This window comes from Vanacampus margaritifer, chromosome 1, assembly GCF_051991255.1.
Source record: "Vanacampus margaritifer isolate UIUO_Vmar chromosome 1, RoL_Vmar_1.0, whole genome shotgun sequence".
NCBI lineage: Eukaryota > Metazoa > Chordata > Actinopteri > Syngnathiformes > Syngnathidae > Vanacampus > Vanacampus margaritifer.
Genome location: NC_135432.1, coordinates 55,708,532 through 55,732,848, shown reverse-complemented (window position 1 = coordinate 55,732,848; position 24,317 = coordinate 55,708,532). Strand labels below are relative to the sequence as shown.

The window sequence follows — 24,317 nt, the reverse complement described above, 5'->3', positions numbered from 1 at the left end:
ACTGACCACATTATCATCATAAAGGACGTTGGGACTGTGTAAGACTAGACAAACTAAGACTGGCTAATACATCATCATCATAGGGGACATAGTAACAGCATAAGACAAAAGTGACTAATATAGACACACAGCGACTGCATAGAAACTGACCACATTATCATCATAAAGGACGTTGGGACTGTGTAAGACTAGACAAACTAAGACTGGCTAATACATCATCATCATAGGGGACATAGTAACAGCATAAGACAAAAGTGACTAATATAGACACACAGCGACTGCATAGAAACTGACCACATTATCATCATAAAGGACGTTGGGACTGTGTAAGACTAGACAAACTAAGACTGGCTAATACATCATCATCATAGGGGACATAGTAACAGCATAAGACAAAAGTGACTAATATAGACACACAGCGACTGCATAGAAACTGACCACATTATCATCATAAAGGACGTTGGGACTGTGTAAGACTAGACAAACTAAGACTGGCTAATACATCATCATCATAGGGGACATAGTAACAGCATAAGACAAAAGTGACTAATATAGACACACAGCGACTGCATAGAAACTGACCACATTATCATCATAAAGGACGTTGGGACTATGTAAGACTAGACAAACTGGCTAATGCATCATCATCATACATTATCGTCATAAGGGACATAGTAACTGAATAAGCAAACAACAACATAATTATCATAACACAGTGACCCCTTGACCAACCCAAAATAACATAATGCTAAAACATATACATATTTAATATTTAAAATAGTTGTTTGCAACATTATTTTGCAAAACAAAAACAACACTTTAAATGTATTTCATTTACCACACATAATGTTCACATTCCAATAACATTTTGCATATGCATTATACTCACGTGGATAAAATTGTTGGTAAAATTGTCTGATAATGAAAGAAAAATAATATGAATAAAATAAAATTTTAAAACATATTTTTAAAAATTAGTTTTCATTTATCGACAACAATTTTGTCTGTGTGTACCTCACCCAACTGAGAAGGCCGAGAGATGAGTTTAGAGTACACTTGCCTCTTTTTTTTTTTTTTTTTTTAAATATCCCTTCTGGCTCCACATTCCGTCCATCTGTGCAACCCTGACGCCTCAGTCTGTCATGCAGGCCAGACACTGCCCCCTGAAGATGACAGCATCATCAGAGACCTGCTCCCAGAGGACGCAGGCATAGACCACCAGACTGTTCACCAGCTCATCATGGTGCTCATGAAATTCATGGCCAAAGACAAGAGCAGCGCCGAGGCAGACATTGGCAGCGCCAAGGCCTTCAACACGGTGAAGCGTCACCTGTATGTGTTGCTGGGTTACGACCAGCAGGAGGGCTGCTTCATGATTGCGCCTCAGAAGATGCGCACTTCGACATGCTTCAATTCCTTCATTGCTGGTATTGCACAGGTGACTCACTTTTATTATAGAATATCACTTATTAATGTGTGTGTACGTGCATCTGCTTTATTATAAATATAATAGTGTAGGCTGAAGCATTCCATGTCCTTTCTTTCAGGTCATGGACTATAACATCAGTTTAGGAAAGCAGCTGCTCCCCCTGGTGGTCCAGGTCTTGAAGTACTGCACGTGTCCTCAGCTGAGACACTATTTTCAGCAACCACCCCGATGCTCACTTTGGGCCCTGAAGCCGCACATCAGACAGATGTGGCTCAAAGCCCTGCTGGTCATTCTGTATAAGGTACACTTTTTTTTCCTCACTGTTTTGAATTTCTGGCCATGACATTTCAGTTCAATGCTAAATTAGCTGACAGACACCTGGAAATTATATATACAGATTTTTTTTTTACACAAATAAATTCTCCATAAATAATAATTTCAGCTGACAACATCAAAAAAGTATGTTAGTTTACCTCTCTATTAACATCTTTTTTTTTTGCACTGTCATCATTTTTTGAGGTTGAAAAAAGAAGCAAGGTTTTTTTTGTTTGTTTTTCAAACGAGAAGTTGAAACCATAGATACTGTATCTGTTCTCAAAGTAAAAGTAAAAAGTTGTTAGAAAAATAAATACTGGTACTCACCTTAACTGCAGATACCAGAAATAGTTACTAAGTATTGATAAGTATTTATACTTTATTGCTTACCACTATGTTTAGCAGTGATGGGTGATTACAAATACCAGGTATCGGCCAATACCCTCTTGTGGCCGTTTTAAAAATTAATAAAATTTAATAAAATTAGAAGAATAGAAAATTGCCATTCATTTCATACAATATTAAGGAAAAAATGCCATATTGGGATAAATAGGTCTTTCATTAAAATTATCTGTGATTGTTTTTTTTGGGGGGCTGGGGGATTTTATGTATCAAAAGTACTAGTGGTATCGATACTTTGGTATCGGTGACTACTCAACAGCTAAGGAATCGTACTTGTATCGGTCTGGAAAAAAAGGTAATAGTAGTAATTGAGTGTCATTTTCCAGTATCCCTACAGAGAAATGGATGGAAGTAAAGTTGTCCTCCATCTGATCTACATTACCATCAACACCCTGAACGCCCAGTATCACAGCTGCCGCCCCCACGCCACCGCTGGTCCCCTCTACAGTGACAATTCTAACATGAGCCGTTACAGTGAAAAGGAAAAAGGTGAATTTACAGCTTCTGTTTCAACACTATCGACAAAAGGCACAATGATTGTTTTTCATTCTGCATTTCTTCACTCTATTTCAGAGGAGGATAGCGTATTTGATGAGTCAGATGTTCATGACACGCCCACCGGGGCCGCAAACAAGGAGTCACAAACCTTCTTTGCCCGCCTGAAGAGAATTGGCGGCAGCAAGTCTGTGAAATACCAACCAGTTGAGCTGAATGCAAAGAAAAGTAAGAGTCCAGGCCATTTCTGCTTGCTGATGACATATTTTCTTTACCGATGTCTTACAATTGCTTTTTACAAGGGCTGTCAAAATTAAAGCGTTAAATCTGGAGATTCATTTAAATGTATTAATGCATTAAAATTATTTTCACTCAGTTAACTCAGTATGCAGTCAAACTTGGTAGCTTTACCTCCTTGTCGGAGTATTCTAAAGCCATTTGCACACTTTTGCAGAGCCAAATTCAAAACACAAATCAAGTTCTGAGGATTGTTTCTATGAGAAAAAAGGTGACAGAAGTATTCTATTCGAGCATCAAAGAAAGCTATTAGAACAGTTTTTGATGATAAATATACTTTCTATTTGATGATTTTACATTAATTCCAAGATTTTACTCAAGTAATAGTTACTAGTTTTGAAGAAGAAAGTAGAAGCAGAAGTAGAAAAATCTGATTAATCGCGATTAATTACGAGAAATTGTGCAATTAATTAGTTTAAAAAATATAATAATTTGTAGGGCTGGGTTTAAAAACCAAATAATCAATATTGAATCGATTTTTGAGCCTATCGATTCATAAAACCATAAATCAATTATTTTAATATATTTTTTTCCCATATATTCATAAGAATTTTAAAGGCCACATTTGTTTTTGTATCTTACTGTTTTCCTGAAATTTACAGTTCACATGAATTTAAAAGTTTTTTCTTTACATTTATGAAATACCTGACTTATGCACCTGAAGACATTTCAGAATCTTTTAAATTTATATTTACAATTTTTGAATTAGAATTATCTCACCCTTGCTGATGTGAATGTTTGTCTAACGCTTAAGTGATCATAACACGTGTTACTTTTATTAATAAACAAAATCATTTAACCAGTTACTGCCTCCGCAAAATTGAATTGGGAATTTAATGTTTGTGGAGTTTTTATCATGTCCTTGATATTTAACAAGAACTGAGGTTCCATAATTACGGTAATCAATATCGGATTGAAGTGAATCAAATCTAATCAGACTGAACTCATTTGACTCCAAATAGAAACAATTGAAGAAATTAGAATCGATATCCAGCCCTAATCGTTTGTTTGACAGCACTACTTTTTACCCACATCAGGTGAAATAGAGCTGTCAGAGTACCGGGAAGCTAGCGCCCTTCAAGACAGCATCCTGCACTGCGTAAGGGAAGAGAGCACCAGGAAGAAGCGTCTGCAGGCCATGAACAAGCAGAAGTCTCTGGACATCTCCAACACGGACTCCATCCTCTTCAACCTGGACGAACATCGACGCAAATCCTGCATCGACCGCTGCGACCTGCAGGCGCCCCCTGTTGTCCTCCCCGCATCGGCTCCCGCCCACAGCAGGCGTCACGGCAAAGGATCGTCCGACGGCTCTTGGTTTCGAGTGGAGGGCAGCGATGCGGTGGACAGGCGGGGCTCTCGAGGCGGCCAGTCCGACATCTCCAAACCCGTCATCCCCGAAGTCCGTCTCAGCTGCATGGAGACCTTTGAGGACAAGCTGGATCATGGCTCTGCTGGGGGGTCAGTCGCGGGAAAGGAGGACCAAGACCTTATCGACCTCTCTTCTGACTGCACCTCCATTCCGGAAAAACACTCACTGCTCTCCATGTCTGACAGCGACTCCTTAGTATTCGAACTTTTACCTCCGCTCAGGATTGTTGAGAGCGATGAGGACTTTGACCTCAACATGGTGTTAACTGGCTCAAAGTTCAATGGAAGTCCAAAAATTCTGTCTTCCCCTGCCAGTAGTAACACATTGCGGTTGTCCCCTGTGGTGCAGGTGAGTGTAGAGGACTGCTCCAGTGACAAAAAGATCACAGACCTTCTGACGGGAGAAGCGCTTTTGCAAAAGAAACTGACTCCTTCTAGTTCTTTGGAACTACCCGAACGACTGGAAAACATCTGTCACGAGAGCCCCATCATGACCCTGAAGCAGAAGCGAGACCTGCTGAGGAAATCACCCCATGTGCCAGACATCTCGCTGGACGAGGCGTTCGGGACACTCGAGGAAGCCAAGGGTTCCAGCCCCTCTGGCAGGACCATCTTCTTGGACATCCCGGAAGACAGAGCGGAACCTCTGTCCTCACCGGAGAGAAGCAACGACGAGGAAGAGTACGGCGATGATGAGGAAGACGACGAAATGGGCGATGAAGCGGACGGCGAACTCAAAACACATGACGGCGATGACAACGACGAGGCAGAGTTTAAAATTCAGATTGTTCCTCGACAGCGGAAGCAGAGGAAGATTGCTGTGAGCGCCATCCAGAGGGAGTACCTGGACATCTCGTTCAACACCTTTGATAAGCTTGGCAACGAGCAGGCTGCGGACACGGGTGAGATAAGAACAAGACTGTTTTGTCCATTTGATTTAACCTGAAAGTGTTTGTTTAACCGTGCAGATCACAAAGCTCTGTCTACCTTGGAAAAGCCGCGAGAATCTTCCTCAGCACCAACGCTTGAAGCCGCGGTGCCCGAAACAAGTCACCGCTCTTCAGTATCCGGTAGGAATGTAACGATAACTGCAATATCGTGATATCGCGATATTGAAATTACCACGATATCGTTGTCATCATGTCACAAAAGGTATGCTTGTAGTTCATTTGTGTAGTTCTAGCACACTCTGGTGGTTAGTTTATTAGTGCAGTTTGATTTTAATTAGGAATGTTTGGGCCACTGATATAAATCAGTCATACCAGCAAATATTTATATATATTTTTTTGACAGTATCGTGAGTTTTTACTACAACAGCGTTTTAGGGGGGGGGGTTAATATTCAGGAAAAAAAATTAAAAAAAATTCTGAGAAAAAAAACATGCAAGTTTGCGACATTATAAAGTGGCAAATTAGCGCGAATTTTTTTCCCACAAATTTACAAGAAATAAATTTGCAAATTTGCGACATTGTAAAGTGGCAAATTTGAGAGGAGAAATTTGTAAATTTACGAGAAATAAACTTGCAGATTTGCGAGAAAAAAACGTAGAAACTTGCGAGAAATAGCGTAGGTATAGTCTAAACATGGTACTGGCTTTTGTCCACCAGGAGCTAACGTGAGGATTTGTTGGTGGTTAATGGAGTACTCTCTATAAATTATTATATATTATATATATTATTATATATTTATAATAATATTAAATGAAAAGGCAGGATGGAGACGGATTTCTTCTTAAAATGAACTCGTCACACTCGGCAGCTAGAGCGACAACACTTCCTGACCCCCTATCAGCTGACTAACACTAACCAATCAGAAGCTAGCATACATTAGGTAAATGTAAGTGAATGACTGAGAACAGCAGATTCGACACATTATAGTAGCTACTTGCACACAAAAAAAACAAATATGAATATGTAAATAATAATTCTGGAAACATCAATGTACAAATAAATATATATTTTAACAAATTAACTTAAATGCTTAAATGCTCTGTCGCTGGCAGTACCCAACGCTTCAAAGTGTGAATGCTTAACAACATATGGCTAATATCTGATAAAAGTATCGGCTCACAAATTTTCCACTTTATTAGTGAAAAATTTGCGAGTTTTTTTTCTCATAAATTAGTTAGTTTTTTCTCAGAATACTAACACAACCCCCCCCCCCCCCCCCGAAAATAGATTCATACGTGGCCCTAATACGCCATCATATTGAACACAGTATCGTGAGTTTTTTTTATATCGCCAACCTCCACACAATATCGGGATAATTATCGTATTGCGAGGTTCATATTATGATATTTATCGTATCGTGATGTTTGGATATTGTTACATCCCTAGTATCTGCTAGGATTCTACTTATTTACTTGCCACTTCCTTTCTAAACAAAAATAGGTCTGCAGTAATCGCACAGTGTCAAAATGGTGTGTTTTCATTATGACTTGGATTCACCATCTGTTTTATCGTCCTTGAAGCATTCATTTTCCATATCAGCACACACGCAATCTGCCTGCATGGATACTTAAATGTGAGTGTATTTGTTTGTGTGTGACCTTCAGCTCAGTACCGGCAGGTGAAGCGAGGTTCTCTGGGCGCACTGACCATGAGCCAACTGATGAAGAGGCAGCTGGAGCATCAGTCCAGTGCACCGCACAACATCAGCACCTGGGACACAGGTTAGTCATTGCATCAACCACAGTAACCCCAACAACTTCTGTTTTGTTATTATTTTTAGAATGTGTTTTCTCCTCATTATATTGCAGGTCCAACAAAGACCAGTCTGCTTTCTGCACCGAGCACAGTTAGCATGTTCGTCCCTGCACCTGAAGAATTCATTGATGAGCAACCAACGTTAATGTCTGACAGGTGAATGAATACATTTTCAGATTCACATTCTTTATAGTAGAGATGTTTGACACAACTTTTTTCCCCCAGATTGATACCAGTAAGTGAACTTAATCTTGAGTAGTAATGGATACAAATTAGGACTATCAATAATACTTTTGATACATCAAATTCCCCCCAAAAAACAATGATAATGAATTTTAAAGAAAGACCTACATATCAAAATAGCATTTTTCCTTGAAATTGCATGAAATTAAAGGCAATTTTCTATTTCCCCAATTTTTGATTTCTGGTACCTGATTATAAAATGGCCACAAGAGGGCGACCAATACTGGTATCGGCCACGGATGGATGGATGGATAGATGGACAAACAGATGGACGGACAGACGGACGGACGGGCGGGTGGATTGGTTGGATGGACGGATGGACAGATGGAAGGACGGACGGATGGATGGACGGACGGATGGGCGGATGGACGGACAGACGGACAGACGGACAGACGGACAGACAGACAGACAGATCCATTGCACATGTGACTCTAATGTGGACAAGTGCTATATAAAATAGTTATATAGACATTTAAATTGCTTTCAGATGCAGTAATTAGATCCTTATCTGCTATATGGTACTGGATTAAAAATTGTGAAATAAAGCAGCCTAATTTACCGCTTAGAAAGCAGAAGCGCCTACTGGAAGGCAGAGGGGGGAACAACTTAATAAGATAAAAAGCTTAGTGACAGCTACTGATGGAGAAATGTGTGTTGTGACATTTTAGGTGTCGGGACTGTGCGGCCGTCCTGGAAGAATATGACGAAGAGACCCTGGGCCTAGCGGTGGTGGTGCTTTCCATGTTCATCCACCTCAGCCCTGATCTGGCTGCTCCTATGCTCTTGGACATCATGCAGTCTGTGGGCAGGTAGAGCAGCTCCCCCTCCCTGCAACCTACATCCACGCTGCACTTAGATGAAGTTTCATAACTAACCCTCAGGACGCATGCATGATTCATTTCTGGAGTCTAATCCACTGCTTTGACTTCTTTCAGGCTGGCATCCAGTGCAAATTTTTCTGGACAAGCTGAGAGGTATGACATGAAGCTGTCACACTAGATATCTGCGTTTTCCATAGATGATGACTTGAATCATTCACATGACCCCGCCCCTTGTGCTTTTTGCAGCATGTTGATTCCAGGGAATGTTGCAGGTGTAGCCAAGCAGTTCCTCCGCTGTATGTTCCACCAGCTGGCTCCAAATGGCATTTTGCCACAACTCTTCCAAAGCAACATAAAAGGTCAACTCCTACCACTTCCAATTAATTTGAAACCTTACAGAGCAAAAAAAAAAAAAAAAAAAACGCCTTTTTTTTTTTCTTCCTGCAGATGGAAGTTTTCTTCGGACTCTTGCCTCCTCGCTGATCGATTTTAATGAGCTGAGTTCTGTTGCTGCGCTTAATATGCTGCTGGAGGTGAGCGTTCTCCTCATTCGTCTTGTAACCAGCAGGAGGAGCTCTTGTCAAAGCATTTGATTCCCCTTTGGTTCCGTGTAGGCAGCATAAGCCCATTTAAAACAATGATTCCTCAGGGTATTCAAGAGAACCTGCCTTATTACCCTGCACAACTGCACCACTTGATTGTTATTGCCGGGCTAAATAAATGACACAGATAAAAGCCCAGCGAGGCGTGGGACCCGTGCGAGCAATAATCTGTGCTTCGGTGTCCTAAATCCGCTGCTGCAGTCCTGAGCGTTGTGATTGATCAGAACTGAACGATCAGTTAAATGGAAATATCTCCACGCGTATAGAATGCCATTATATAACACAGTTGCGCTTAATGCCTTTGTGTTCTCCCCGGCAGGGGTTGAACAACAAGAAGAGTCTGCCAGCAGGGGGCACTATGCTGCACTGCCTGGACAACATTGCTACCTTCATGGAGGCCCTCCCCATGGACTCCCCGAGCAACCTGTGGACCACCATCTGCAACCAATTCCAGACCTTCCTCACTAAACTGCCCTCTGTGCTTCCTCTGAAGGTAGCCATCGACGCCACGGCTCACTTAGCCCTGCGCCTGATATGCTTTGATGTGATTATGGCTCGGGAGAAAGCATGGAGCTGCGCACTTGTCAGCTTCAATAGGACTGAGTCTCGAGATTGTAATTGATTTGACTCTGCCGCGTTTGACCTTGGAGGTCAAATTAAAGTGTCCCTAATCTTTTTACCACCACATGAATTTGATCCAATGTTATGATTATACATCATGGTGAAATAGTTGCATGAACTTTTGGACTTAGAAAAGTCTCGACGTTAAAGCTTTTTCAATCTGTCTGTGCCTTAGTGCCCCATGGATTCCAGCTTGAGGATTATAATTTGCCTTCTGAAAATTCCAACCACAAATGCAACTCGGGTAAGCCCAGAGAAGATTTGGGGGAAGCTAATTTATCCAAATCCTGGCCTTTAACATCTAACCTCCTGTGTCCCTCAGAGCCTTCTGGAGCCTTTCTCCAAGCTGCTGAGCTTCGTCATCCAGTATGGCATCTTCAGCCTTTCCTACCTTGTGGAGCTGTGTGGTCTCTGCTACAAAGCATTCAACAAGGTACATTATGTCACGTGAGGTGCGGAATTTGGACCCAAAAGTAGACAGGACATCAAAGTTGAAAAGTCTTTATATACCAAAAAAATATACAAAGTAACAACAGAAAAAAAAACAAAGTAACAACAGAAACAAAAGCAAAGTAACAACAGAAAAAAATACAAAGCAACAACAGAAAGAAGTGTTGGACTCAAATGGCCTCGAAGAAAACACTTGATGGAGAAACCTTAACGAAGAATCTTGAGCAGGCTGGATGCTGAACTGAAAAGTTCAAAGTAACCACAGTAGAGTAGGGATGGGAAACCTCAACATGCTGAGAAAAACCTCGGCATACTGACAAAAGTGTTACTCAGAAACTCCAGTTAGGGCAAGGCACAATTCTATATGACAGAATGAAGGCCTATATGATAAAAAAAAGAGTGCCTAGACAAACTAAGTGTGACTAATAGCATAGTAACTGACTCTCATTCGCATCATAAGGGACATTTGCATCAGACTAGACAAACTAAAAGTGGCTAACACATCATCATCAAACATTATCATCATAAAGGACAACCTCATACGAGATCAAACAAAATAAGATCCCTCCCATATCAACTGTATAAAAATGACTAGACAAAATATGACTGACAAATTCCACATCTTCATAAGGGACAACATCATACGAGACCAGACAAATGAAAACTGACTGATACCTCTTGTGGCAACTGTATAGCAACTACAAAATAAAAATGAGTGGACAAAATAAGACTGAAAAATACTGTACCACATCTTCATAAGAGGCAATCATACAAAACCAGACAAATTAAGACTGACTGATAGCAACTATATAGCAACATCAAAATAAAAATGACTAGACAAAATAAGACTGATTGATACCTCTTGTGGCAACTGTATAGCAACTACAAAATAAAAATGACTAGACAAAATAAGACAAATACCTAAAATAAGACTGACAAATACGTCATCATCATATGAGACAAAATCATACAAGACCAGACAAAATAAGACTGACTAATACCTCTTCTAGCAACTGTATAACAACTAGAAAATAAAAATGACTAGACAAAATACGACAGACAAATTCCACATCTTAAGGGACATCATACGAGACCAGACAAATTAAGACTGACTGATACCTCTCATAGCAACTGTATAGCGACTACAAAAAATAAATAAAAAAATGACTAGACAAAATAAGACTGACAAATACTGTACCGCATCTTCATAAGGGACAACATCATACAAGACCAGACAAATTAAGACTGGCTGATACCTCCTCATGGCAATTATATAGCAACAACAAAATACAAATGACTAGACAAAATATGACGGACAAATTCCACATCTTAAGGGACAACAAACATTGTACGAGACCAGATAAATTAAGACTGACTGATACATAGCAACTGTATAGCGACAAAAAAAAAAAAAGACTAGACAAAATAAGACAGACAGATACTGTACCACATCTTCATAAGAGGCAATCATACAAGACCAGACAAATTAAGACTGACTGATACCTCCTCATAGCAACTATATAGCAACAAGACCATAACAGTTCAATGACCATGTGACCCAACCCAAAACGCAGTCATAACACATAACTCTGGATTGTGAAGAACCAGCCTTCCTTTTGATTATCTTGTTATTACTGGCACAATCTGAGTCATTGGTATCAGTGACTCTTTGAGCAAAACAGCCGGTGCCATGTTTGTGTTACTGCTGCCTCTCTGAAACTGGATAGGATCATTTATCCGCAATGATCGATTTAGTCTGTTGTTCCCCATTTCTCCAAAAGGACGCTATAAGAAACAGATCAGAGTCCAATCACCTACCATTATTTTTCTGATGACACAATGAAAGTGCTATTGTGAGCCGCAGCTCCATCTAAAGAGTTAAACCTTTTAAACAAATTATCGGCGCTCAAAATGTTGAGTTGTGTTGTTTCGCAGGCCTTTTCGGTCATCATTCTTTTGGTGCCGCGCGACTTCCCTGACTCGCCAGACAGCCAGAAATGTGGCCTTGCATCACACGTGATTAAGTAGGCAATCAGCCAGTATTGATTAACATGATTGGTTGGTGTGCTATAGGACGACGAGTCTGTGGCGGTTTCCTGAGGTGCAGCCTCAGACGGAGATGCCAGCCAGACTCGTCTACACCTTTTGGCCCCGAGGATCTTCAATCCTCCGCCACTGTCAACAGTGCATGCTTTATGTCTCCTGCAGTATTGATTTCCTACACCCGCTTCAATTCCGAACCATACAATATCCGCTTTTCAAAACCCAGAGTCACTATCAACAATTACTCTTGGAACCTGTCCTATGCTATTTTTTTTTTTAAGGCGATTTCTGGGAAATGTTCTCAACTCATTTTTTCTGTCGTTGGAGGTCGGATTTTAAATTAGTAAGTGGATTTTTTTTAAATCTTTTTTTTTGTTTTTTTATTTATTGAAGTTGCTATAGTATGCATCAGTGGATTCTGCTGTTACAAGGCCTGTGGGGTTCTATTTACCGAGCTTGACATGCTCCATTAAGTTTTAATTTAGAGAGTTTAAGTGTGGCCGTGCACAAAGCGCACATACAGTGGATATAGAAAATAAACACAGTGGGTGTGTTAAAATAGCAGCCTTTTTATGATAATGAAAATTCGGAATTTTTAAGAATAAACATATGGCAGGGATTGGCAACTGGCGGCCCGTGGGCTGCATGTGGCCCCTGGACAAACTCTGAGTGGCCCCTTTATCAGCCCTTCACCATTTATTTTTTATGCATATATTTTTATTTGTTTACAAATTTATAAAATTGTGAGAAAAAAAACAAAAACCGCTGATAAGCACTCATTATGCGTTTACGCAACAAATGGGTGGAAATGGGAGGAAATTACTAGAAAAATGGGGTGGAAAATTCCTGGAAAATACACAAAATACATTTTAAAAATGCTGAAAAAAAATCTGCGAATATGTTGATAAGTTGTAATATTACCATTCACTACTAGTACCTTGATAATAATAATAATAATAATAATAAAAATAATAATGAGCATTTTGTGTTTTTGTATTCTTATAAAATGCGAATATTTTTTTTTATTCAATAATAATTAGTTTTTGTGGGGAAAAAATGCACAAAAAGAAACTTGCTGTTCAGCATTTATGTGCCGCCCTTGAATGGCAATTTTTATGCAAGAGAGTCTTTTGCGCTGGAAAAAAAAAAGTCTGAAAGGGTTGCTTTTGTTAATCTACCTTTTGTTTTGCATTCAGTCTACAGCGTATCGACTCTTCCAATCTATCAATGCGCCCCACAGATTTTTCACTAAGTCTGAACATCGCCATTTTTTGGGGGGGATGTGACAACATGGCCGTGTCCACTTCAAAGCGAATGGCTTTACATTCCTTGGGAGCATGCGGCCAACATAAGCAAACATGATGGCACCAAGAAAGGGAGGCAAACGTGGAAGCCAGGAGATGACAGTGTGGTTTGTAAACAGGCAGCTGGGCTTTGTGTGGAAGGGATGAACAAAGAGAGCAGCCTGTCCTCGGGGAGGGAGAAGGCAGCCTGACAGCCTCATCTGAGCTGCCTGGGACTCAGGGAGGAGAGATCCGAACTGGCCTAAATCTACTCCTCAGCCTCACTATTGTCTGTCTATTCTTTGGCTCCCTCCCACCCTCTCGCCGCCTGTCCTTCCCCCTCTATTCAGCCGCGTGAGTTTATGCTCTCCTCGCAGCATGAGTAAGGGAGAGCGATAATAGAAAAAGGCAGTCTTGCTGCATCAGTACATTTACTCCCTTCTCTTATCTCTTCACATCCAGGAGCGAGATAAGTTCTACATGTCGCGCATTGTGGTGCTGGAGCTGCTTCAAGCTCTCAAGTTCAAATCCCCGCTGCCTGACACAAACTTGTTACTGCTGGTCCAGGTAAAAAAAAGCACGCCAAAAAGTTGATTTTCACACTGACATGTATGTTGAAACTTGCTGCACTGTGTTTTTTTTTCTGCCAGTTCATTTGTGCAGATATCGGCACACGGCTAGCAGAATCCACCATCATCCAAAAGCACATGATTGCTACATTGCCCGGGGTGAGATTTTACTAAGAACCTTATTAGAATCAGCAGCTGGAGTAAAGACGGCCTAAAAATAAAAAGTGCGCCCCTTTTTCACAGTGCACAACAGCAGCAATGGAATGCATGAGACAATACATAAGCGAGCTCCTGGACTTCATTGCAGACATGCACACGCTGACCAAACTCAAGGTGAGTCTTCTTTTGCATCACAAGAGCACTATTACTGTGCCCTCTTTCAACATGTCCTTCAGAGTCACATGAAGGCTTGCTGCCAGCCGCTGCACGAGGACACCTTCGGAGGGAACCTGAAAGTGGGCTTGGCGCAAGTGGTCGCCATGGAGATCAGCAAAGGCAATCACCGTGACAACAAAGCTGTGGTCCGTTATCTGCCCTGGCTTTACCATCCTCCCTCCACCATGCAACAAGGGTGAGACGCATAATGGGACATGCTGTGCCTGCCATTAAAGGACATTAGCAGGACAATTTAACTAATATTTAAAGGTTTAAAGTTTGGACACCTGCACTCTAAATACAGGTGGGTCAAAAATAACCCAAATCGGGTAAAAAAAATAATTGGGTGGAAAAAAAAGAAGCCCAAATTGCGTCAAAAAGGGATATACGCACCTAACATTTTGGGTTATTCAATTAACATTTTAATTTCTGTGTTATTCAATTAACCCCAAAAAGTTGGGTCAAAAAAAACAACACAATAAAAATGGGTTGGTTTATGGGTTATTAATTTAATTTAACCAAAAAATGATAATAACTATAAATAAATAAATAATATAAATAAAATATTTTGTGTCTATTAATTTTAGACCCAATTCAATGGGGCTATTCAATTAGCCCAAAAATTTGAGTCCTTGACTCACAATGGGACATGCTATGTCTGCCATGACTTTGGCAGGACAATTTAACCAATAATACAAGGTTTAAAAATCAGGTTGAAAAGTTTGAAGTGCATTTGGCCACACATTTTCAACACCTGCATTCTAAATGCAGTTGGGTCAAAAATAACCAAAATTAGGTAAAAAACAAACAAACGACTAAAATCATCAAAATAATCTAAAATTCAAATTTGGTCAAAAAGGGACATACCTAACATTTTGTATTATGCAATTAACTTTAAAATGTTTGCGTTAGGGTTAAAAATGTGTTTCTGGGTTATTATTGTAATTTGACCCAACTTTTTGGGTTAAATAAATCAAAATGCTGGGTTGATTCATTTTTGACCCAATTCAATGGAGTTATTAAATTAACCCCAAAAAGTTGGGTCATGGTGCATTTGGCCACACATTTCAAACACCGGCACTCTAAAAACAGTTGGGTAAAAAAATATTAGTTAAAAAATAACCCAAATTGGGTCAAAAAGAGACCTACCCAACTTTTAGGTTATTCAATAAACTATTTAATTTTGGGGTTAATCAATTAACCCCAAAAACTTTAGTCAAATAAGCCCCCCCCCAAAAAAAAACAAACAAACAAACAAACAACAACAAACAAAAACAAAACCTGGGTTGCTTTGTGGGTTATTAATTTAATTTGACCCAACATTTGGAGTTAAATAAATGGAAAAGTTGGGTCAGTTCATATTAAATTAACTCGAAAATTTGGGTCAAATTAATAACCCACAAAACAACTCCCCCCAAAAAGGTTGCTTTGAGGATTATTAATCTAATTTGACCTAAGTTTTTCGTTTTGGGTTAAATACTTAAAAAAAATAAAATAGGAGAAGTTGTGTGATAGAATGTTGATGGTAATGGTAAAAAAATAGCATTTAGCCAATGTTGTAACGATGTCGTCAACGTCACGTTTTTGCGTGCAGCCCGAAGGAATTCATCGAATGCGTCTCCCACGTGCGTCAGCTGTCTTGGCTCCTTCTGGGCTCCCTCACACACTGCGCCCTGCATCAGGGCTCCACTTCCTGTATGCCCATCCCTCTGGATGCCGGCTCCCACATCGCTGACCATCTTATTGTCATCCTTATTGGCTTTCCCGAGCAGTCGAAGGTCTGGCATGAATCAGCGCGTCAGTTCTAATGATCACGCCCTGTTTTTATTCACGGGATTCTTTTACATTTGTGTCTATACGCAGACGTCCGTGCTGCACATGTGCTCTTTGTTCCACGCCTTCATGTTTGCCCAGCTGTGGACCATCTACTGCGAGCAGGCGGCCGCCGCTCCCTCTTTGCAGAACCAGAACCAGACAGAGTTTTCTTCCGGCGCCATTCTCACGGGCCTGGAGTTCTGGAGTCGTGTGACACCCAGCATCCTGCAACTCATGGCGCACAATAAGGTGGTGAGTGCTTTGCCTCCCCTTTCACAAGCTTAAAGTGTGCAAAATATGACATATGAAAAGTCTTCTAACGTTGATGAATTTTTTATTTTATTATTATTCTCTCAGATGGTAGAGATGGTGTGTCTTCATGTTATTAGCCTGATGGAAGCACTGCAGGAGTGCAACTCAACCATCTTTGTCAAGGTTTGCAAGATTTTTTTATACCACATTTTTGTCCACTCTTCCTCAGAGTAAACCAATCCTTATTTGGATCAGAATAAAAAAATATCTATTTACACTGACACCCACGTTTAGGAAAGCAATATAGAGAAACCATGAAAAAAAATATTTTATGTTTTATGTTTTATATTTAATCAAATATTGTTCAGATACCCAAAACACAAACTTATATCATATATAGCAAACTCCACAAAGCACCACCCAAAAAAATTCTTATACCGTACTTAATTATACATGACCCCGAGTCAAATTGACCCAGGGTGTTATTACTTAATCAAGAAAATCAAACACAATGATGAATTGAAAAAATAAGTATTTTCTTTATTATTAGCAATATTAGTTCTACACAAAAAGAAGTTTCTGACACTTTTGGATAATTAAATGCGCCTCTGGGTCCTTTTGACCCAGAAACATCATTGTTGTTCCTGAGAACTGAACATAACACAGTGGTTAAAACAAAGTGTTGGTTTTGGCTTATACACTTTTCTGACACGTTTGGATGACTAAAACACACCCCGGGTCAAAGTGACCCAGGGACATTATTGTTGTTCCTCTCAGAGAATAATAACAGGGGGGGTCAGTAAGTAAGTCATCTGCACACGATTGCACCTGTGCAGGCTTGTAAAATGGTATCAGAGCTTCTTCTTCTTTGTTTTTTTTATTAATTTGTGGATTTTTTTTTCAGGCATGCCTGTAAGGTATTTTCCTGCATACACAGGACATTTTGTGGAGTAACTTTTATTTTAAAAAGCGTCTATTTCGTCAAATTTACACTCGGAAGATAGTAAAATAGTAAATTTGACTCAAAGTATTTTTACTGTGTACGAAAGAACTGACCTATCCTATGACAAAAACATAGTCAAGCTTTTTCACTCAGAAATTCTAAGTAAATTTAAGAATATTTTTTTTAGTACATTTTACTAGTTTGTTAAAAAAAATACACAAGGGTTGAGGAAACAACTCACGACATTCAGCTTGGAAGACGGCCACTCTACCACCTGAGCTATGCCACTCCAACTGTTCGCTGATATCCAAGACCAAAAACGTTGGTACGAAGATTCTAGGATGCGCGTTATGCTAACACGCAGTCGGAGCGGCATGTCTCAGGGAGTAGATTGGCTGTCTTTCAACCTGAAGTTATGGGTTTGTTCCTCAACCCTTGAGTGAATTTGCTTTATAAAATAAAAAATACATAAACTGGTAAAATGTAGTCAAAATCTCTCCTTACAAAATTTACTGTGAAAAATCTTTACTAGGTTTTTCATGGGATAGGCAAATGCACTAAACATATTTTAAATGAAATTTACTCTCTTATAGGTGTAAATTTAACTCTGTTTTAGAGTGGGATCAAATAGACTCTTTTTAGAGTAAAATGTACTCTACAAAATTTACTGTGAATATATATATATACAAACCAACCAATCATTTCTCCCTCCCCCTCTTTATTCTTTCCCCTAGCTTATTCCAATGTGGCTCCCCATGATCCAGTCCAACCTTAAGGTAAACCCTGTAAATATCATCAAAATATCCAAGCAAATCTATTCCGACCATTCTATTGGTTAACCGCCCTCCCTTCCGTCCTGCATCAGCACCTGTCGGCAGGTCTGCAGCTGCGTCTCCAAGCCATCCAGAACCGCGTGAACCATCAGTATCTGCAAGGTCAGACGGCGGGAGCGCCCCCCTTCGCGCTGCGCAAGTGGCTGCAGTGCACTCAATTCAAGATGGCTCAGGTGGAGATTCAGTCATCTGAGGCCGCCTCCCAGTTCTACCCCATGTAACCTACTTTCTGCAACCCCGCACGGAATAACCAAAAAGGACGCTCACCTGGGTTGAACCGCCTTTAGTATAATATGTACAGTAGATTTATGCTATTTAGCTGTTATGGCTCACTTGGCAGAAGATTTCTATTTATCTGTGTTGTGCTCTGAATGCAAATGCGTGCAAATCTTTTTCGACCGGACAATAAAAGTTCATTTTTTTATAAGACACCTTGTCATTTCCTATATTCAAATGTGACATTTACTTCCCTTTCACGTCCCCGCTCATATTCCAAATGTCCATTTTACCATAATGCGAATGGCGGGGGCGATTAAATCAGCCCGCCTTGTTTACGGTTGTGGACCAGAGACCGGACCTCTCCGGGAAAATGACATGACACGCATTTAGCTCGCTCGCCGTCTCAGATTCTTGTCAGAACGTCCGTCACGCTGCCTCCCGCCATCGCGACTCGGATCCATCAGGAGGCCGCGGGAGCTGCGGGAGCGGCTTCGTAACTCGATAAGACGGAGCCAGAGCTTAGAGTTAAACAAAGACTATTTTGGTTAGAGGTCCCCCACACTTCCCCGTCACCACGCCCTCTACCAGCCCAAAGTGGAGGCCTCCCTCTCATCCTCATCGCAGATATACTTATACCAAGCAAACGCAATTACCTTTGGCCTAATGTGGTTTGTTATGATGAAGCATTGTTGTGAGGTCTAACCGCATTAGCCTGAGGATAACAGATGTCATGACAGCAGGGCACATTCATCTCCTTTCGGATTTCATTATCAAGCTTTAACATTAATCCAATTTGCTCATTTAAATATTGGCAATTGAAGAGCGGAGAGCACCGCGCCGTTCGACCATGTGCCGTTTGGGTGGATTTGACTTTTATATTTGTGCGTGCAAAAGAGGACCTGCGATGAGAGGTGTGAGCCAAATGAGTCACACAAATGTGACTAATGAACTCACACACATGCACGCTCACGCTCTCAACCCGGGTGACCCGCGAAACTGGCTGAATCAGGCTCGCGGTGCCCTCCTTGTCATCAACCTCCAGTCTTGGCTCATCAACGCTCTCCTGCTGCGGGCGGGTGGACAAAAAAAAGGGAGGCTGGTTGGTGTGTGCGCGAGCGCACAGGTCTGTCCAATCAAGTCGCCCCGCGCCAGGGTTGCATCTGTCAGCCGCCTCCCAAACAGGCTTATGTAATCAGTGCCCTACAGGTACCGCTTCCGTTTTTTTTCCCACCTGCTTGATGGACTCCTGGTGGACGGTGTGGTAGTCAGCAGTAATTAACACTGACCAAAGGTCTCTTGGGTGGATAGGGTGCGAGTGGCTCTTCAAAAATTGTGAAAGTCACAACTCTTCCATATAAACACTCATGCATAGTGATGGGAAGTAACAAAGTACAAATACTTTGTTTCTGTACTATTATTCCGATATGTGTACAGTACAGCAAATTCTGTTTTTCTGATCGGATCTTCTTTATCAGCTGTTGTTAAATTAAATGTACAAAGAATTGATATAAAAATACATTTAAAAGGGGTTGTCAATTTTAGGTCTTTTCACTCTTGTGAGTCTCGAGACATGTATTTGCCAGTTGCACCTTATTACACCACTTTATGTCCAAAGAAAACCATACTAGTTTAGTAAATATTCAGCAACGACCAGCTTCATATTGTCTAAGTTACTGTGCTACTTAAAAAACAAACAAACAATAGCTTCTGGAGTTCTAAAATTCTTTGTCTAATCTGGAAAAAAAACATGTAAGGTTTTGTTAATCAACGTTAGCAAAGCTATGGGAGCATGCTATTTTTGATAGCATTAAAGCCTGAGTTAACAAAAGAGGGAAACAAAATGTGATAATATACTTTTTATTGTGTCATTAAAAAAGGTATTGCACATTCATATTTGACAATCAAAAAATAAATCATTTTTGCTTTTTACTGTTGATACATTTTTTGAGTCCGTACTTTTTAACTTTTACTTTACTCATCATGACTTTTACTTTCGCCAGTGTTTTTGTGTTTTTTATACACAGGGCTATGTACATCTACGTACTCTAAGTGCAGTGTGAATACGGGAAACCTTGGGCAATTGTAACATTTTGGACATTTGTGTCTCTTACTTTGAGCTCTTTCGACCTTGGGTGTTCAAACCACTTTGCAAACTAGTTTCAAGTGTCTAATAATAAATGGCATGGAGTGATATGCTACATTGTAGCTACATATCGCTGAATGCATTAGTAATAAGCTAGCTGTTAACGCTAACAGTTAAAACATTTTTTTTTTACTTTTTTTTTGTTTTCTCTCTCTGGAGAGCTAAGTATTGTTCATTCGGTAATTTTACCGATTTGACATGTCATCATCATTGCTCTCTCTTTTTGTTTTGTTTTTTAATTATTATTATTTAGTTTTTTTACATTTTTTTTATTTTGTATATGGGTGAGAATGTGTATGTGTATGTGTATGTGCATATGCGTGTGTGCGTGCGTGTGAGTGTGTATTCATTAGTTCACCTAAAACCTATTAAAAAATCCCATACCGTTCACCTAAACCGAACACTTCAGAACGCAGCCAGAGCCGTGAGGCCGTCAGGAGACCCGAGGAAGGACCAAAGAAAAAAAAAGAAATCCAGCACCGACCAGACACCACCTACCACCCACCACCCACCAATGCGTGGTACTTTAACGAAACACAGGTTTAAAGGTGAGCAGACAACCATGACTGAATGGCACGTGACTGGACTGGTCGCCATGACTGGACGTGACGTGATTGGACTGGTTGCCAAGACTGGATAGGATGTCACTGGACTGGTCGCCATGACTGGACGTCACTGGACTGGTCGTCGTGATTGGTCACCATGACTGGATGTGACGTGACTGGACTGGTCGCCATGACTGAAATATGCGTGACGTGACAGGACCTGATTTGCCTCGACTTGCTGTGGAATGGCTATGACTTGGATAGGGCTATGGCTTGCCTGTGGCTGTGACGAAGACGACTTGGCTGTGACGAAGACGACTTGGCTGTGACGAAGACGACTTGGCTGTGACGAAGACGACTTGGCTGTGACGAAGACTTGACACCCAAACTTCCACACAAAACGCAGACAATGCACCCACACTGACTAAACAAAACCCGCAAACTAAGTACATCTCTTCAAATTACTTGACATGAAACACCTGGGGAAGACACAAGCGGCCGAGGGCACTGATAGGTTGACACACAGCGGAAAGGAAGATCCACAGGCGGATGTGGTTACACATAACGAGACGAGGGGAAAGACAAGGAACAAAGAATATGAACACCCAAAACCAAACAAAAACCCAACCCCACAGAGCCAAAACATGACAATTACCACAATGTCAATAAAATAGAGCTAAACAGACACATAATCAACACGATATATGTTTAATGAGTTATTAAAGCAGGCTACTTTATGTTCTCACAAAAATAATTTGAGCAAAAAAATTTGTTTTCTAATGTCAAAATTATGTTTCCTGTCACTTTTTTTTTTCTTCCTCTGCTTTATGACAGGATTTATTCACATGTGGATCACGGACTAAAGCTAATCACGAGCAAAGAGATTTAGATGATTCCTGATTAGAGCAATTGCAGGTGTTACAATTGTCTCCCTTACTTTTTTCCACCTGGAAAACAAAACATCCTTTTTGTCCTGTGGATGATCGTTCCTGGTAAAGCCTGTTGAGAAAATGACAATCTCTGGTGCCCCCGCCCAGTGCTGTCACTTTGTTTTTATTACAGCAAAAGCCACACAGGCCAGGCTGGCCAATGCATGAATGTTTAAATTGCTCACCGTGTCCATTGGCGTTAGCGTCAAGCGGCACATCCACAGCGAGCGAGCGCCGCTGTAAAAGTAGTCTACGGTGCCTCATTCACATTAGAATTCATTGAGTCTTCAGCCTTCCTCTGAATCAGCCTGCATTATGCAGTGTATATACACAGCTACAACATTAAGCACACCTGATCAGACATGAGAGTGGTATCAGGAATTATTCTTTACAAAGAAGAGGGTTATACTGTACATTTAATACTATGTTTTTAATTTGTGGTTCTTAATAAGAGACAGAGAGGGAATGTTTCCTGGAGTTTGAAAATAAAAAAGGACGATTGCTGGGCTGATGGTTTTGGAGTGAAAGCGGACACTTTTAGAAAAGGTTCGGAAGCATGCACCATTTTTTAGATTTACCTTGGACCTAGCTGGTTACCAACATCCGCTGAATTTAGTGTTTTTTGATGCTGACAGTGCAGTCTTCTGGATATAATTTTTTTTTAATTAGTTTTTTTTCCCCTCAGTGGTGGTAGTAGCAGGCCTTCCTTTTAGGACAGCTTACAATACATAACATATGGAAAAGACCCAGTAAAGTGAATTGAGAAATTTGTTTCTAACGAAGGCTACATTATAAGTAATTGAAGATAATGGCTGAAAACGTGCAAAAACTGATAATTATACACAGCAAATTGGTCAGTTTTAAATTTCCAGAGTTTGATCAAATTTGCAGTAAGCAGTGTTAGGATAAAAAGTTTTACTGTCAGAGTAGTTTTTCCTTGGGTGTTCGGGTGTATGTTGGGCGTAACCTGAGTGTTGAATTGACCACACCCTCATTTTTGGTGAAGGAGAAACTTTCCAATTTCACTCATTCACTGCCATTGACGGCTATAGACGTCAAAAATTCATTTTAAATATTTATATTAATTTTACACTTTTTTACCCTTTTGTTCATAAGAGTATGAAAACCTAAATTTTTTTTTTTTTATTGTACATTTAGAACAGATATCAAATTTGTGATTAATTGTGAGTTGATTATTGAAGTCATGTGATTAATTACAATTGAAATTTTTAATCGCCTGATGCGATTTAAAAGAAAAGAAAAGATCATTAAAAATTAGGGGCGTCAGGCGATTTTTTTTTTTTAATTGTAATTAATCGCATGACTTCGCTAGTTAACTCACGATTAATCAAACATTTTTATATCTGATCTAAATGTACAATAAAAAAATTCTAGGTTTTCACACTCTTGTTAGCAAAAGTGGAAAAAAATGTTAAACTAATAGAAATAGTTCAAATGAATTTTTTGACGTCTATAGCCGTCAATGGCAGTGAATGCGTTAATAGCGATACATCCAGTTGTTGCTGTTCGGGCAGCGTGAATCAGTGGTAGAGTGGTTGTCTCGCAACCCTGAGAGCGTCGATTCGATCCCAGGCCAGTGTCACTAAGTCAAAGTATTCTTGAGCAAGATACTGAACCCGCAGTTGCTCCTGATGCTGCGCCATAAGTAGTCAAAATGTAAAGCGCTCAGAAGGAGAAAAAACACAATATGAAAGATGTACCATTTGCCAGAGTAAAGTGTAGTTTAACTTCAATTTTTAACACCGACACTAGTGCAATGCACCCATAAGTGTTTAAACACCAGAGTTAAGTGTAGTTTGGCAGAATTAAATATATAACTCTGACACTACTTTAGAGTACTTTCAACACTACTCAGTGTAGATTTTTAACAATATACAGTGTTGGAGTAACACTGGATAAGTGTGAAAAAAGTAACAATTTGAAAAGTGTCAGATTTACACTCATTGGTGTGCAACTATATAAACACTTTTCTAGTGTTAGATTTAACATTCTTAGTGTTAATCTAACACTGGCAATTTAGCTGTGTATAATACTTTTTTTTGTTACCACGGTTACACTTCATTTACAATGGTAGTAGCACACTGCAACAAAGGCCAGAAAACTGAGCCATGATTGGTCGTTATTGTTTCCTGAGCACGGGTGATGTCATCTTCAGTCGACAGCAAGTGGCAAAATGAGCTCTCAAAGACCCGGTGTGTAGTCCTTAGCGCCATCTAGTGGTCAAAGAATAGTATTAGAAGCACGCAGGAGCACGCACACTACGGTGGCTCAGAGAGAACATATTTCAAAAGCCTACCACCATTTCTTATAGTGCGTAAGCAAACGAGCATCTCGGTCAGCGACGCCGACTCGGCAGCCGTTGTGACGCCGGAATTAGCCGTAGCAGCTAACAAGAGCAGCTAGCGGGAGGAGCTAGTCAAAAAAATGATGCAGAAAATGGCTAACTGACTCAAGTATGCCCTTCATTATTCCGCTCCACTTCAAATGTTGACTTTATTGTTGCCTCCACGTTGACGTTACGGCTAATATGTGACCTGTTTGCTGGTTTGTGACATAGCAGGCTGTAAAAGGTCTTCTGATGGCACCTCATTAAAGA

The 24,317-nt window shown here is 40.3% G+C and overlaps 1 protein-coding gene across 2 annotated transcripts in view; it reads left to right on the top strand.

The window, feature by feature from the left end:
- Nucleotides 1-18,293, top strand: part of unc79 (unc-79 homolog, NALCN channel complex subunit) — a 45,244-nt gene extending 26,951 nt beyond the window's left edge. The window contains exons 28-51 of one of the 2 annotated variants that reach the window (XM_077555400.1): nt 1,149-1,438; nt 1,548-1,730; nt 2,473-2,635; nt 2,720-2,869; nt 3,976-5,211; nt 5,278-5,379; nt 6,864-6,980; nt 7,068-7,170; nt 7,926-8,066; nt 8,193-8,231; nt 8,325-8,437; nt 8,526-8,611; nt 9,000-9,173; nt 9,477-9,545; nt 9,624-9,734; nt 13,540-13,644; nt 13,728-13,805; nt 13,890-13,979; nt 14,042-14,217; nt 15,616-15,799; nt 15,885-16,085; nt 16,194-16,271; nt 17,766-17,807; nt 17,897-18,293. In XM_077555400.1, the coding sequence (XP_077411526.1) occupies nt 1,149-1,438; nt 1,548-1,730; nt 2,473-2,635; nt 2,720-2,869; nt 3,976-5,211; nt 5,278-5,379; nt 6,864-6,980; nt 7,068-7,170; nt 7,926-8,066; nt 8,193-8,231; nt 8,325-8,437; nt 8,526-8,611; nt 9,000-9,173; nt 9,477-9,545; nt 9,624-9,734; nt 13,540-13,644; nt 13,728-13,805; nt 13,890-13,979; nt 14,042-14,217; nt 15,616-15,799; nt 15,885-16,085; nt 16,194-16,271; nt 17,766-17,807; nt 17,897-18,085 (4,220 nt within the window). In that variant the 3' untranslated portion in view covers nt 18,086-18,293. Of the gene's footprint in view, nt 1-1,148; nt 1,439-1,547; nt 1,731-2,472; nt 2,636-2,719; nt 2,870-3,975; nt 5,212-5,277; nt 5,380-6,863; nt 6,981-7,067; nt 7,171-7,925; nt 8,067-8,192; nt 8,232-8,324; nt 8,438-8,525; nt 8,612-8,999; nt 9,174-9,476; nt 9,546-9,623; nt 9,735-13,539; nt 13,645-13,727; nt 13,806-13,889; nt 13,980-14,041; nt 14,218-15,615; nt 15,800-15,884; nt 16,089-16,193; nt 16,272-17,765; nt 17,808-17,896 lie in introns of both variants that reach the window. The other variant, XM_077555399.1, reaches the window with a different exon arrangement.
- The last annotated feature ends 6,024 nt before the right edge of the window (nt 18,294-24,317 follow it).